The sequence below is a fragment of the Neovison vison genome, chromosome 10 (assembly GCF_020171115.1).
Source record: "Neovison vison isolate M4711 chromosome 10, ASM_NN_V1, whole genome shotgun sequence".
In the NCBI taxonomy this organism is placed as follows: Eukaryota; Metazoa; Chordata; class Mammalia; order Carnivora; family Mustelidae; genus Neogale; species Neogale vison.
In genome coordinates this window covers 41001650-41017500 of record NC_058100.1, presented here as the reverse complement: position 1 = coordinate 41017500, position 15851 = coordinate 41001650, and the positions used below count along the sequence as shown (strand labels likewise).

At 47.2% G+C, this 15851-nt stretch overlaps 1 protein-coding gene across 5 annotated transcripts in view; it reads right to left on the bottom strand.

Moving 5' to 3' along the window:
- Positions 1 to 6462: 6462 nt before the first annotated feature.
- Positions 6463 to 15851, bottom strand: part of EFCAB2 (EF-hand calcium binding domain 2) — a 105871-nt gene continuing 96482 nt past the window's right edge. For all 5 annotated transcript variants that reach the window (XM_044267068.1, XM_044267066.1, XM_044267067.1 and 2 more), the window contains 4 exons: positions 11652 to 11731; positions 10807 to 10849; positions 10638 to 10704; positions 6463 to 6782 (listed from right to left, as the gene is read on the bottom strand). In XM_044267068.1, coding sequence (XP_044123003.1) covers positions 6667 to 6782; positions 10638 to 10704; positions 10807 to 10849; positions 11652 to 11731 — 306 coding nt within the window. In that variant the 3' untranslated portion in view covers positions 6463 to 6666. The remainder of the gene's footprint in view (positions 6783 to 10637; positions 10705 to 10806; positions 10850 to 11651; positions 11732 to 15851) is intronic.

The following is a 15851-nucleotide window of genomic DNA, read 5'->3' as shown; positions in this document are numbered from 1 at the left end:
ATTAGAATCAGATCTGACCAGCATGCATCGCATCGGTCACTGGGCCCATGTGTTAGGAGGCACATGTCAGGAAGGCAGGCAGGTGTCCTAAGGGCAGCAGGGGGTGGCTCGGGCCCCTACACACTCTCGCCCTTTACTAAATATATGGCTGCCCAGTGAAGCAGAGCATTCACAAATGTTATCTGGTTTTAACAAAACGAGCCTCTCTGAACGGACAGGAGGCTTAGAAAGTTTCCCACAAAGTGGCCTGGAATGGAAAATAGCAGGAGTGTTGTTAGCAGAAGCAAGTGCCAAGAAAATGGCAGAGCTCTGTGTCAGCTAAGTGACAAGTTCTCATCTGATTTTGTGAAAAGTAACTGAAAAAGACTGTATATCATCAAGAAGACCAGTCAGCAAATCAATTTACCATCATTCTCACTAACAACAAACTTTGCCCCCTTTGGACATCATGCTTGGGCTCTGCGTAGAGCCACCACAGCTGGCAAGATACTTAAAAATTAAGTATCCAGGGGCGCCCAGGTGGCTCAGTCAGGTAAGCGTCTGCCTTCAGCTCAGATCATGATTCCAGGGTCCTGGGATCCAGCCCTGCACTGGTTCCCCTCCTCAGGGGAAAGTTTCCTTCTCTCTCTCCTTCTGCCCCTCCCCATGGTCATGCTCTCTCTCAAATAAATCAAATTAAAAAATAAATAAATAAAAACTAAGCATTCAGATCACAAAACCCCTAATTTTGGTTTTTTTTAATAAGATTTTATTTATTTGAGAGACAGAGAGAGATGCAGGCTCTCCGCTGAGTAGGAACCCAAAGCGGGGCTTGATCCCAGAACCCTGAGATTATGACCTGAGCCGAAGGCAGAGGCTTAACCGACTGAACAACTCAGGTGCCCCATGAAATTTTTTGATCAAAATAAAACACTGCTTCCTCAAATGAATGAGAGTTTTCTCCAGGGGGCAAGGTGAATAATTTATGCCACTTTAAAAGCACTATGGCTGCTAGCAAATTTTTTAAAAAAGAAGAAAGATCCAGCAATCCCACTTCTGGGTATTTATCCAAGATAATCGAAAGCAGGGTCTGAGAGAGAGAGATACACTCGCGTTCATGGTGATCTTACTCACCAGAGCCAGGAAGTGAAAGCAATTCCAATGTGGTGCCTAACCCCGCACAGCCTCCTTCGGACAGGACCCATACATTTACTAGTACCACTTTTTAAAAGAGTTTGTATTTATTTATAGAGAGAGAAAGTGTGAGCACACTTGTGGGGGGAGGGGCAGACGGAGAGTCTTCAAACAGACTCCCTGCTGGCCAGGGAGACAGATCTGGGACTCCACATGGGGCCTAAGATCATGACCCTGAAATCATGACCTGCACCAAAACCAAGAATCAGACGCCAACCGACAGAGCCATGCCGGTGCCCCACGAGGTGGAAGCAGTTTGGATGCCCACCGGAAAACAAATGGAGGGGCAAACCATGGTATGCACGTACGACGGAGTCTCAGCCTGCCTTTAAAAGGCAGGAGATCCCGCCACCTGCTCCAACATGCATGAACCTTAAGGACAGGATGCGGAGTGAAATCAGCCCATCACAAAGAGACAAATACTGTGTGATTCAACTTACAAGCGGTATCTAACTCGTAGTCACCAAACGCACAGAAACAAAGCAGAATGGTATTTGCTAGTGGCAGGGGGAAAGGGGTGTTGTCTAACGGGTATAAAATTTCTGATTTGCAAGACGAAAAGGTTCTGGAGATCTGTTTCACAAGAACATACATACACTCAGCACTACTGAACTGTACACCTGACAATGATTAAGATGGTTCATTTTATACTGTTGGGGTTTTTTTTTTTTACTGCAGTTTTCAGAAAAAGAAAGACCAAGTGCTGCCTAAAACCCCCTAATTTCACAATCTAGTAGTTAACTTAAGAGCTTATAATTAGCAGCACCAGGATAGCAAATCTCCTGTTATCTCTACCAGCAGAGATAGAGAGGCGGCTCTCTACCCTCGGCCCCTAGATTAAATACATGATTACCTACTTGCCCAGCCAGGCAGTGGACCTCTCCCTCCTCTCCTCCCCGCTTCCCTCCCTTTTCTCCTCTTCCTCCTTCACTACTTCCTCCCTACCCAGGCTGGTTTCCTATAAATAAAATTTGTGATATGCCTTATACTCTTTAAAGAATTTTCACCTTCATTATCCATTTGATTTTCCTACCAGTCCTACAAGGTTGGTATTCTTCCCACTTCATAAATTGGGACACAGAGACCCAATAGTATTAAATGTCTGCACCCAGTGCCTTGTCAGTCTGTGGCAAAGCCCAGCTCCAAACCCCACACTTGACTGCGCAATCTAATACTGTCCCAGAGATTCGGTCTTGGGGCCTAATGGGACCCAGGAGCCCGGATTTTTTTTTTAAAGATTTTATTTATTTATTTGAGAGAGAATGAGTGAGAGAGAGCATGAGAGAGAAGGTCAGAGGGAGAAGGCGACTCCCCAAGGACCTGGGAGCCCAATGCGGGACTCGATCCCGGAAGTCCAAGATCATGACCTGAGCCGAAGGCAGTTGTTCAACCAACTGAGCCACCTAGGCGCCCCCCCCCCCCGATTTCTAAGATATACCTCTCCCAGGTGTTCTGATGCAGGAGATTGCTGACCCAACTTGCAGACTCACATGGCTGCCCCGTCCGGCATGAGGTTTGGGGGGGGGGGGTATGTGACCGGGGGGGGGGCTCTTGGCTTCTTTAAAGTGCCCAGAAGAGGCAACATAGTGACACTGACCCTTTACAGGGAAGTGGCTGTAGGAAAAAGTGCTCTCTCATCCAAAAACAACTAGAAAAGGTGAAGGAGGGAAAGTTGGAAGGAAGAGAGAAAGATCTCGATGCATTGCATGCCACAGAAAATAATCCCGCCAGTGGAAATCCCGAGCCAACCAATGGTCTTGGACGTTCTGTTTGCCTCTTAGCATCTGGCACTTGGACACTTGGGAAGGCGGGAGAAGCTGAGGTGGGCTCTGTTTTCCAGGTGGGGTGCACAGGAGGGGGCACCTGACCAGAGTGAGTCACAGGCAACACAGGGCAAAGCCCAGCAGAGCTGGGGGGTGGGGCAGGAGCTCCAGAAGCCAGGGTCACAAGGAAAAGCAGACCCTGCCCGAGAGACCAAGCACCCCTCTTGCCAGGAAAATGCTCTTGTAGTTGAAGTCAGAGGCTGGGGGCTAAGTGGAGAGAGAGGTAAAATATGAACCAAAATGGTTTGAGTAGAAAGACAAATGTTCCATTTGTGACTCCCACATTTATTCTGGAACTGGGCGATAAAACCAGATTTCATGTGGGACGTCTGTGTTCTTCCTTTTTGGGGGCCTTAAAAAAAAAAACCAGACAAATTTGTGCTAAAGATAAATGAATCAGATTCCAAAGAGCTAACTCTTATGACTACCAGAATTTCCTTGAGATAGGCTATGCGGCTGGACATCAGCCAGAACTTTCAGGAGAATTCTAGAAGAGAGTACCTGATCCTCAGAAAGATGATGAAGATGTCGGGGTTAACTCACCAAACTGTGCTTCTCGGGCGCCAGGGTTATGCAGGGCAACTGGCTTCTAGAAGAGAACCTGGAGCCACCCGTGTGTCTAAACAAGTCCACACCTGGGTCTCCGCCCTGGGCACCAGCACACGCGTCACTGCGGCATGCTGGGGCGGGTCCATGCTGCCCAACAAGGTGCCCTTGGAGGCGCCGCCTTCAAGGACCTGTCACGTCCCTGCCACCATCCTCAGTGGCTGCAGTGTGTCCCCGAGGGGTCGAGTGTTCTGAGGGGTCACCACGTCCCCTCCCCATGCTGCTCTGCCCTCACCTAAAGGCATGGGGCTCAGACCCCCATCTGGGAAGTGACTCTCGCACACGTGGCTAAGTCAAACCTGCACTTGGGTTTCCTCTTGGGTCCCATCGCTATACCTCCCGTAAGTGATGATTCCTTGCCCGCATCCATGTTTGCTATTTGTAAATGGAATGACCCTAAGGACAGAGTGAAGTCAAACTTCCAGCAGCCTGGGATATTACTCGGGAATGGCAAGGGAGCCCGTCACTGCCTCCCTTCCCGCTACACTGGTCACTGTAGTGGAGGTCCCCAGACCCCTGTCCTTCAGTCTGGTAGCTCTCCTTTCTGCCTCTGACCCTAGCACACGGGCTCCAAAGGCCATCACTACCCCCACGTGCTGCTGGACCCAAGTGCCTTGACCTTCGGTTCCTTCCATCCCAGCTGACAAAACCCGAACCCTGAGCCGACACAGCAACCCGCCGTGTTTGCTCCTGAGCCTGGGTTATTGGACACAATCCTCCGGGAGTCCCTGAAAATCCTTACACGGTTTGCTCCTCTCCTGCTCTGGAACCCACCACCTTCTTCCTCGTGCAAACATGAGAGAGGCCGTTGGGAAGGAGCTGTCCAAGCTGGTTCAGCGCTCCAAGCCGTCCCAAGGTAACCCTTTCCTTGCTCTACAATCCGGCCCCTCCTGCTTCCTCCAGGAAGAGCACAAACACCCGCGGGTGTCCACTCTCCTGCAAATAGCCCCTCCGCCTTGCCAGCTCTCTCCAGCATGGTCCCGCAGCTTTCTGGCCCTCACTCACCAAACTGGCTCCTCAGAAGCCACCAGTGAGCTCGGTCGCCCCAACTGGTGGACATTTTCCGTCTTCAACTCACCCGCCCTCTCTACGGCCCCTGTCTTCTCCTTGGGATCATCTCCTCCTTGCCCCACGTGGGCTCCTCCTCCCCTGCCGGTCCTTAAATGCTGATGTCCCCCCTGGCCTGTTGACCATTTCCCCTTAACTACTACTTACATGTTGGAACCTCCAAAATCCATCTCTCTTGCCAGATCTTCCTCCTACTGCTCCAACTGATCAGCTGTCTCCCCTGGGTACCTCACTGGCTCCCTGATCCCAGGATGTCCACCACCAAACTCCCCATTTTGCCCACCGACCCTGACCTGCTTCTTGATTTCTTCGCTAAATAAATGGCTCTATCGTCCACCCCCTGGCCACCTGCTGGACTCTTCCCAACCTACCCCCTTCCACCAACCAGCTCCCTTACCACCTGGTCGCCCTGCTTCTGGTCTCGACGCTTCGAGATCATTTTCCACATGATTTACAAAGGATCTTTCTCTGTGATCTTTAGGAAAAGTCCAGATTCCAACAAGAAAACCCAACTGTATGACCAACCCGATATCCTCAATGGTACAGCTCCTGTCTACCACCCCAGTTTCATCTCTCACTGTGTTCCCCACATCTACATTACCTCCCATTCCCAGAGTGCTCCCTGTTTCATGACACCCCCGGGGTGTCTGTACTTGCTGCTCCCCTGTGGAAACCCCCTGGGTCCCATCACCAGCTTAGTGAACTACTCGCCTCTGTCAGTGTTGCCTGATCTGGGAGGTCCCTTCTGCTCAACAGACCATTTTCTCGCCAGAAACTCACCCCCCAGGCCGAGTGAGCTGCCCCTCTCTTGCACTTCCACAGCACCCTGAATGTGCCCTAGCCTGAAATGGGGTTGCTGACTGACTTGCAGATCTCCCTCGCTGAACTGTGGCCTCAGTGAGTTAGAGCCCTCTCGCAGCGCCAGTTCCTAACACAGGACCTGATAATACTCAGGAAGCGTTTCAGGAACCAAGGAACCAACAGTGACAAATTACCTCTCCAGTAGCAGCCCCCGTCCTGCACGCCTAGAAGGAAGCATCATAAGCAACATCAAATGCTGGGGGGGGGGGGGGGGAAGCACCTTCAAACAGGGATCGCCGTGTACGCACGACAGAATACACAGGCTATGGGAGATTATTCATTTTCCTTCACCTTATTTCCCCTCTGCCTTTGAGTCCCCGGGTCTTTCTCCGTTGGGATTCCTTGTGCTCAGACTTCATTCTGCTTCTCCCACAGCTGTCCCTCATGCGGACCACACAATTTCTCAATGTTCTTACTCAGTACTCAGAATGATATTCTCAAGGCAGCTAAGAATTCTTTTTTTTGTTGTTTATTTTTCAATTTAAATTCGATGAGAATAGCTAAGAATGTGAAAGACTGGACGAGGACGGCCACTCCCTTACGTTGTCAATTTCCATTCAGTCTTCTTGTGTCTAGAGTCCAGGACCTCAACCCCGTTACCTGCTCCGCAGATGGCAACACACCGCATCAGCACACTTACACTGCCACACTACGTCACTGACATTTCAGACGAGATTTGTAGACGACACTCTTAAGGGGTTAACTATGAATATTCTTTTCAACAACCCCCTCCCATCCGATGCTGAAGGTTCGTTGTTTGTGGCTTGTTTCAGCACGTTGATACTGGCCCTCACTTTGTGCTCACTCTGCCCCCTCCCAAGACCCTTCTATGCCCAACCTGGGGTCATTCTGGTCATTGTTCATTTTGTCAGCATAATGGATTTGAAGGTCACTGGGGTTTTATTGTAGACAATCCACAACAATCCACAGATAATGTTAAAATGTTTTTAAGAATAAGCTTTAAAATAATTAGCCATTGGTCATTCCATAAGGCTAGACATACCAAGTAAGTTTGTGTTCATCTTTACAATCTAAAGTATTGCAAAGTAGTCGTCACTGGGCATTAATTATAAGATGTGAAATTAACGAGGACAGGCCACCTCTACAGCCATCCTTCGATGAGTCTCCAGGGTGCCTAGCTCTCGTCCACCACCATCATGGCTATGTAGTCCTTGTAATGAATGGAATTCGATTCTGGGTCAACGGCAGCAGACAGCATTTCTTCCATTTCTTCCTGAGAAAAAGGCTCACCTGGGAAGGACAAGAAGAGAGTTTCCATCACTGACAATCTTCTGATCATTTTCTTTCTCCTTCTCTCAGCCAACTTCATTGCCCTGGAGCTGCCCAGGTCCCCACTGGGCTGCTGGCTCCCCTCCCCGGGCCCTGCGGTCAGCGTGTCAACCCAGTCCGGAGATCCCAAGAGTGGGCTGCTGTGCCCCTGGCAGATTTGGGACTTGTTTACCTTGTGGATGTCATAGCTCAAGCAACCTATGAAATCGATCAGTTGAGCCAACCCAGCAGGAGAACACTAAGACATCCTGAACAAGGCTGCTTCTTTAAATTAAGGCTATTGGGATTGCCTAAGGATTCACCTGAAGTCCCAGTTTTCTAGAGCGTCTTATCATTATGTTCGCAAGGGTGTGAGGATGGGACCACCCGGTCTCGATGCAAAATTGCTGAAGGGCAGAGGCTCGAACAGCAACCACCGTATCTCCGAATATCCCCTAACCAGGTCGGGCCGCTTCATGACACCAGCTGAGCCCAGGGACAGATGCCATTTTTCCGCCCTGTCTAGAGGGCCCTCTTTGTCACAGCTTTGGCCAAAGGAACCAGAAGCGGCACAGAAAATCTGTGGCTTTCGCTGGATTCAGAGAGCAGCTGAGGATCATCTCGGACATCGGTTTCACCAAGATGAGAAGCAAACTCCGGAAGAACGTTGGAAATGTCACCAAGTACATAAAAAAGAATTTTGTCCTGATATTAAGTAAAAATACAGAAACATCCAAATTGCCACTTTCCCCCCAAAGAGTCTTCTCTGAGCAGGTGAGTTACCAAGGTCTGTGGATCGCTCACCTTCTGAGCTTGCCACCTGCCCCATGAACAATCCTTTCTAGGCTGGAAGTCAGCTCGTACCACAGGAATTATTCACATGGGATCGTGATGACAACGATGATAGATGATCAAACAAGGGGGGTGTGTCGAGTCCTTGAAACCGTCCTTACATCCTAAGAAAAGAATACCTACAGAGCCTATGGAGATGATTCTGAATCTCTCTTATACCCAGCTAAATCCACTGCCAGTGAATTCTGATGGGCACCATGGAAATCCTTAAAAGTATGTTAGTAACAAGCATTTCTCGAGAACGGCTGTGTTCCAGATACTGACCTGTGTGTGCTTCAGATATGTTCACTAAGTTAACAGCCCAGCCACCTCATTAGAAGTAAGAACTGCTACCCGACTTACAGAAGAGGACACCAGGGGCACCTGGGAGGCTCAGTCTGTTAAGCATCTGACTCCTGATTTCAGCTCAGGTCAAGATCTCGGGGTCATGAGATCGAGTCCCACAGAAGACCCGCATCGGTCTCCCTGCTCAGTGGAGAGTCTGCTTCTCCCCTCCCCCTGCTCCCCTGCCCCCGCCGCTGCTCTCTCTCTCAAATAAATAAATAAATCTTAAAAAGAAAAAGAAGAAGGAGTAGAGGACACCAGCACACAGATGTGAGGCTGCTTGCCCCCCTGCCAGTGAGAGGCAGAGCTGGATCTGGATGCCGCCGTCCAGCTCAAGGTCCATGAACTCCAGGACCACACTCGACTGCTCAGAACAAGGTCTTGCTCACAGTAAAATCCAGAAGGCAGCCACGCCGCTTCCTTGGGCAAGGAAGGAGATATGCAGTATTTGATTAAGGTTGGAAGGAGACTAGCTTAATGATTAAGAGCACAGTCCCGGGAGGCAGACTGCCTGGGTTCAAAAGCTGGGCGAGTCACTTCGACTCTCTGAGCCTCAGTTCTCTTGTCTATAAAATGAAGTGATAATAACAGTGCCTACTGAATGTGGTCGTTGTGAGCACGAGAAACGTTATTATTGAAAGATCATTTAGAACGCCGCATGGCACGTGGGTGGCAATGTGGGTTTGTTTAAAAAAAAAATTTTTTTTTGAGACCTTCCCTGTTCCTAAATACTGTCTGACACCATACACACGCCTGGACAACTTGTAGGAATCTGAGTCCATGTGGTTTGCCACAATCGTCACGTGACATCCTGGGCATTCAGAAGGCATCATCCCAACCTAAGAACGTGTGGACATGGTGAACAGCCACGCTGTATCCATGGCAGCCCACTCCTGATTTCTCTACGTCAGTCAGCAGCATCACCTCGATCCCATCACCAAGGTCAAAGACCCGTCACTCCCGCTCCGGTGCCCACCTCTGTCCCCTGCACTCCGTGACTCACCGAGACCCACGGGTCCTGCTGCACACGGTCCTGCTGTGGCTATCACTTCTTTCTGTCCAACACCCCCTCCTGCACCGTGAGGCCCATGGGCCCAGCACCCTACAAGGTGTCTGCGGTGCCCACATGGAGACTTCCAGCCCCCCGGGCCCAGGCTTCAATGGGCCAGTCCACACACGTCCCCAGATTTCTCTCTTGCTGGCTGCCAGCGAGACCTCTGGGTCCTCTCCCCTCGCAGACTCCAGGATATCACAGTATCATACTCCCCCCGGCTCCCCGCTACTGTTCACACCGTGCGATCAAGGGCGTCTCTCTCCATCGACCCCTTCACACATTCTTCGTTCATCTGCACATTCATTCATTCATTCATTCAACACAGACTTGCTGAGACAGACTAGACGGGCGCTGGGACGTGTAAGACTTCAGCCCTGCTGCAGTAACTCACCCACATGAAGCCTACCATCCCGAGAATCCACTGTCTTATGCTGTGAATTGTCTCACGTCACCTTTGTTTCCCCCAGTCTAATATCCTGGAGAAATGGAGCTTTGAGTCCCTCCCACTGCCCTTAGTGCCCCCCACCTCCACACAGCAGGTCACCCTATTAATGACAATGAACTCTTTCTGGCCATTTGGACTAAATTCACATTGCCTCATATAATCCAGGATTCACTCCCCTTAACTAATCTGTAGGATTAAGAGGCTGATGCTTTGAAAGCCATTCTCTTCCCATCAAAGTGAACCGCTAAAACATGTGTTACAGTGTCCCAGAGCCTGGCGGCGGCTGTGACGACCATGTCACTCTCGCCCTCGTTGTCCACAGCCCCATGTCGCGCTGGGTGAGGCCAACATGGTCAACAGCGACGCAGGCGGACGCAGTGTTTGTCTCCCCTCCTCACAATTAGCTGCACTTTTGATTCCGCCTCAAGCAATCGCGACTCTGAATCACACTGGGCTCGATCTGGAAACCAGTGAACTGAACAGAAGATGGAGATTGGGGAGGTGACCGAGAGGGGCACGGTTTCAAGAGAACGCCCAGTAGGCCACTGACATTCAGGGAAAACAAACCCATCAGCCGAAGCGGAGAGCGAGTGCCTCCAGGAAACATGGCGGCCCAGAGAGCTGAGCCAATACAACGGCTAGGTGTGTGCATCTATAGGTCAAGGTCAAAGCAAATACAGAGTTCCACCAGCAGAAAAAGCTGTAAGTTTTTGTGTGGATTCCATTCAATGGAGGCTGTATTATCTGTAAGTTCATCAACTGAAAAGCTCTTCAAAAAGGAATTTTTATATAATCCAATTCAAATCTTCAATCCAGTAACAGGCATTGATTTCTACTGATTGACAGCTCATGTTTTCCAAGTGGCATAGCTTTTATTCTGAAAAATGCTCTAACTGAATGGAGTGACTTCAATTTACAGCAGAATCTTTATATGTTGTAAAATCCTATAAGGCAAAAATCAATCTTTCTTTAACCTACCCTTTGTCCACTTACCCCACAAAACAGAAACCACTCCAATACCAAAATAATAGGAACCGTAAATAACTCTTTGAACCTGAATGATTGATTTAAAGGTGTTCCTAGAATTTTTCCATAATTGTTGTTAAATTATTAATCACTTAAATAAGTCACAGTTATAAAATGCATAATAAATGCCTCGTACCTTCTTCAGTCATATACTTGATCAGTTCTTCCCTAGTCAGAAATCCACGTTTAGATGAATCTAACACCTAAGAGAAAAGAAGGGTAGATATTCTATTTTTTGCTTGGTGAATATGTTCTACAGGATGAATTTTTCATATAAATATATGTAAAATCTGGAGCTTACACACCTCAAATGCTCGAAGAAGGGTATCTTCTGGAATTGGTCTGTATCTAATCATGCGGTAAAAGGAGAAACACCACAGTGTTTAGCTCAGTCTCTACACAATAAATGATCACATAAAATGAAATAAAGCCTACTGATACACAAGGATAATAATACTTCCCTCATTGAAACATGTTCGGATTTCTAGAAGTTAAAGAAATTTCTGGAAGTTGAAAGCACTCCACCCACAGAAGATACTGAGTTCAGATTCACTGGCCTACATGAAGGTATCTGTTAGCCTTTCTCATCACTATGAAAATATTTGGAAATGAAGTTTCTACAATAAACCAACTGTGGTAAACTAACACTGCACGTTTCTTAGAAAAAGAATTAGGGTGAATTCTCACTGAAAGCTCACAATAGAAGATAATAAATACGTTGTTGATTTGTGCCTTGTGTGGCCTTTTTGCTCTGTGATCATACTTTACTTATGAGATTAATACAAACATGTTTGATATTTCTCTTTTTTTAAGATTTTTATCTATTTATTTGAGAGAGAGAGAGAGAGGCAGGCAGAGAGGAGGAAGCAGGCTCCCAGCTGAGCAGAGAGCCCGATGCGCGGCTCAATCCCAGGTGACCTGAGCCGAAGGCTGAGGCTTTAACCCACTGAGCCACCCAGACACCCCCGTGGTTGATATTTCTAAGCACACTTCACCTGGCAGTTCAGAAGTATAGCGAAAAGTCAGAGGGAAGCGATCCCAGGATAAATATTTGGCTGAGTATAATACACAGAGTGAAAAAGCCAAGTGTTTTGAAATTAACATAATTCTAATCACTGCTTCACCTTAACAATTACATGTAATTTCTTACCTTCTTTCCAGCAGTACTTCGGTCATCACTGGAAGAAATTTCTCATATCGAATGTATCCGGTGGGTTCTTCTTCCTCTACCTAAACACTCAGTAAAAAATAGCCACTGATTACTTCAAGTGTATTGAGCAACGCCTTTTCCCTAAGCCAAGTGCTAGGGATTTGATAATGATCATTTTGGGGCATCGTCTCTGCTCACAGTTTTTATTTGGTAGTAGAGACACAGATAAACCAAAATACAACAGAGCTGAGTGTCTAAATATAAACACAGTGAAGTGACAGCACATGGGTCTATCAGAGTGTAGAGCAAAGGAAAGTTCTAGGCCAGATCAGGACAGGCACTCATGAGGAAATAACACTGGAGCTGATTTACAAAATGTGTGTAGAAGCCAGTAGGGACAAGAACCCAGGTAGAGGAACCTGAGTGCCCTTGGAGGCCAGGAGGCTGGGGGGAGGGTGTGCACAGCGAGCCAGGAGGAGACTGTTTCCAGATGAGGCTGGAAGGAGAGAAAGACACCAGACCTTGCAGCGTCTTATGGTCCATGAAAGTGACTTTGGCTGTTATCCTAAGAACATCAGGAGATCCCTGAAGGTCTGGTAGGTGTGCGTGTTAAAGATCACACTGTTGTGGGCGAGGTGGCTTCTGCAGTGGGCTCGGCAGCTGTGAGGGAGCTTGGATTAGAGCAGTGGCCATGAGGGAGAAGTGGACGGTTTCAAAAATATTTAAGAAGTAAAAGCAATCGGACCCAAGGGTGCCTAGGTGGCTTAGAGTTAAGCGTCTGACTCCTGGCTTCGGCTCAGGCCATATCTCAGCATCATGAGATTGTGGGGGAGTGTGGGGCTCCACGCTCAATGGGGAGTCTGTCGGAGATTTTCTCTCTCTCTCCCTTTCCCCTGCCCCTCCACCTGGTCATGTGCGCATACTGTCTCTCTCTCTCTCTCAAAAAAAATTATAAACCTTAAAAAAGAAAAGGCAATAGAACCTGGTGCTGCATCTATTCTGGGCAAGAATGAGAAAGAAGAGAGCGATCAAGGATTCTGACTTGCAGAAATGGGATGGAGTGACGTGCTCCTGTGATAAGGAACATGGGATAAGGGACCTGGTTCGAGGGCACCTGGGTGGCCTGTTTGGTTGGTCGGTTGCCTTCGGCTCAGGTCATGATCCCAGAGTCCCGGGATCGAGTCCCACATCGGCCTCCCAGCTCCACGGGGAGTCTGCTTCTCCCTCTGACCTTCTCCCCTCTCATGCTCTCTCTCACTGTCTCTCTCTCAAATAAATAAATAAAATCTTTTAAAAGGGCGGGGGGGACGAGGTTAGAGAACCAATCATATCTCAAGGACCAAAATACCTACCAAATCACTGTGATAATTACTAAATGCCTACACAGTTAAGGGAACTTTGTTATACTACCACTAAATAAGAGAACACTAGACCTGAGAAAGAAACTTTGCTACTGAGCACTATTAGATGAGGAGGAGAGACTCCTGCCCATGGGTTCAGCTTCGATGGTGTGGCTGAATAAAACACTATTGATCTGAACGTTCATGTCAGGCTATTTACAAGGAGCCGTAAATTTCCACTCTCTTTCAAAGTTTCTATTAAAAGGCTCATCTATCCCAATTCAACAGTGGACCTTTTAGAAGATTTATTCTTTGAGAAAAAAATAAGAAATCTGTAAGTTGCCGCTAAGTGGAACATGCTGTTGTCCAAATGACTCTTTTTCAGTGTTTATATTGGATGTTCTCACCTAGCATAAGGGGAGCCCTCAGACTCCACTATGGAGAGAAATTGTCATCCATCGAATGACAGAATGGTCCTCCACAATCTCTGAGCCCATCAATCCTCGAACAATTGTTTCAGCTGCCTCTATGTACAAGGCAAGGTTTTGCAAATTAATGTTCATCCGGCCCTGATGTGCTTGAGTCACACTCTGTAACCTACCTACCCCTGGAGCCTCTTAAAAATAAAATGTCAATCCCATGAGATGACCTTTGGAGGGATAATTTTTATTTTTATTTTTATTTAATTTCTTTTCAGTGTAACAGATTTCATCGTTGAGGGATAACTTTTAAACTAAAATGGGGAGTTTCTACGCTGATGACTCCAGAAATGGGTTTCGGAAGCTAGACGAACGGTTTGTTTCCTTCTCTACCCCCACCCCCACCTCCACCCCCAACAAATCAATGCAGAGCAAACCGTCTTGACCTTGAGAAATCAACCCCCCCCCAGTGTTTTATGAGCATCTTCATCCATCTACAAACGGTCTGTAGTGTTTCCAAAGGGAAGTCACCTTTCTAGCACTCTCTCCACCATGCGAAAATTTGCCGCACGTCGTGTGTGCCCCGTAGTGATCCTTGGGCTCCCACAGGACTTCCACGAGCCCCCAGTGCTCTGAACGCAGGGGTGAAAATGGCAAGCATTCTGGCCCCGTCTATTTGTGAAGAGCCCGAACGGCACAAAAACAGCAAGTGAAAGCAGATCTCCAGCTGATCAGGATAGCTGAGGAGGCATACATGCTCTCTGACTTTTTTTGAAAGTCAAAGAGGAATAATGAATCAACAGAAGGCTTGTGGTTACAAAGGAAGAAGAAAAATAAGTAAATCCATCTTCATCTCAGGCAGATCGTGAAAATCTTTCTATGACCCAACACTGTCCTCTAGAGGCCACATCTAATCCCTTCCTCTGTATGAAAAGACATACAATGGCATAAAAACAATAAAACTATATGACCATTCTTACTACCGTGTTAGTAACCTGTTTAATATATGTAAAGATATTTTATATCATAAAAGGCTTTTTAGTATTTAACCTTTTGGGGGACCTGGGTGGCTCAGTTGGTTAAGCATCTGCTTTCATTCAGCTCATGATCCCAGAGTCCTGGGATCCAATGGAGTGGGGCGTCCTGCTCAGTGGGGAGTCTGCTTCTACCTCTCCCTCTAACTCCCTGCCTGACTTGTGCTTTCTCTCTCTCTCATAAATAAAATCTTAAAAAAAAATTTCTTTAGGGGTGCCTGGGTGGCTCAGTGGGTTAAAGCCTCTGCCTTCGGCTCAGGTCATCATCCCAGGTCCTGGGATCAAGCCCTGCATCGGGCTCCCTGCTTGGCCAGGAGCCTGCTTCCTCCCCTCTCTCTGCCTACCTCTCTGCCTACTTGTGATCTCTGTCTGTCAAATAAATAAATAAAATCTTTTTAAAAAATAACCATTGTATTTTAGAATAGTTTTAGATTCAGATTTAGATTTAGAAAAGTTGTAAAAAAGAAAAGAAAAGAAAAGTTGCAAAGACAGTGCAGAGTTCCCATCATACCGCCTACCCAGTTTTCTCTGTTGTTAACCCTTAGAACACTATGGAACAACTTTATTGTTTGTTGTCACAATTAATGAAGTGATATAAATACATTAGAATCTACTAAACTCCACACTCTATTTGGATTCCATTTGTTTTTCTAAAAGTCATTTTTAGGGACACATGGTTAAGCATCTGCCTTTGGTTCGGGTCACGATCTCAGAGTCCTGGGATCGAGTCCTGTGTCGGGCTCTCCCTCTGCCTGCTGCTCCCCCTGCTTGTGCTCTCTTCTCTCTTTGACAAACAAATAAAATCTTTTTTTAAAAAGTCATTTTAAAAATATGGTAATTCCTCTATCATCACAAGGAGACAACATTCTGAGCATCTGGAAACAAGACTGGAGACAGGGAAGAATAAGATGTGATTCTATTATTTCTGCTGCAGACAAATTAGTCAACTTTATGAGGCCATAGTAAGACTAGACAAAAACACTACTTTCCAGAAATGTTATGCAACAATGGCTCTATGATTATTAGACCCACATATTAAAATGTCATTAAGATTTAATAGAAATATAGCATATATCGAACAATATTCACGTGTGTTTATGTGTGTGTATGTGTAGAAGGGGAATATATACATAGATATAGGGAGAGAGAGTGAGTTATGGGTTGATTGCATCCTCCCCAAATTCATATATTGATGTCCCAACCCCCAGTACCTCAGAATGTAATTTATTTGAAGAGAGGGAATTTACAGACGTGATCAAGTTAAAATGAGGACAGTAGGATGGGCCCAAATCCAATATGACTGGCGTCCTTATAAAAAGGGAGTTTGAACACAGACGTACACACAGGTAGAAAGCCATGTGAGCATGAAGACAACTGTCTACAAGTCATGGAGAAAGGCCTGGAACA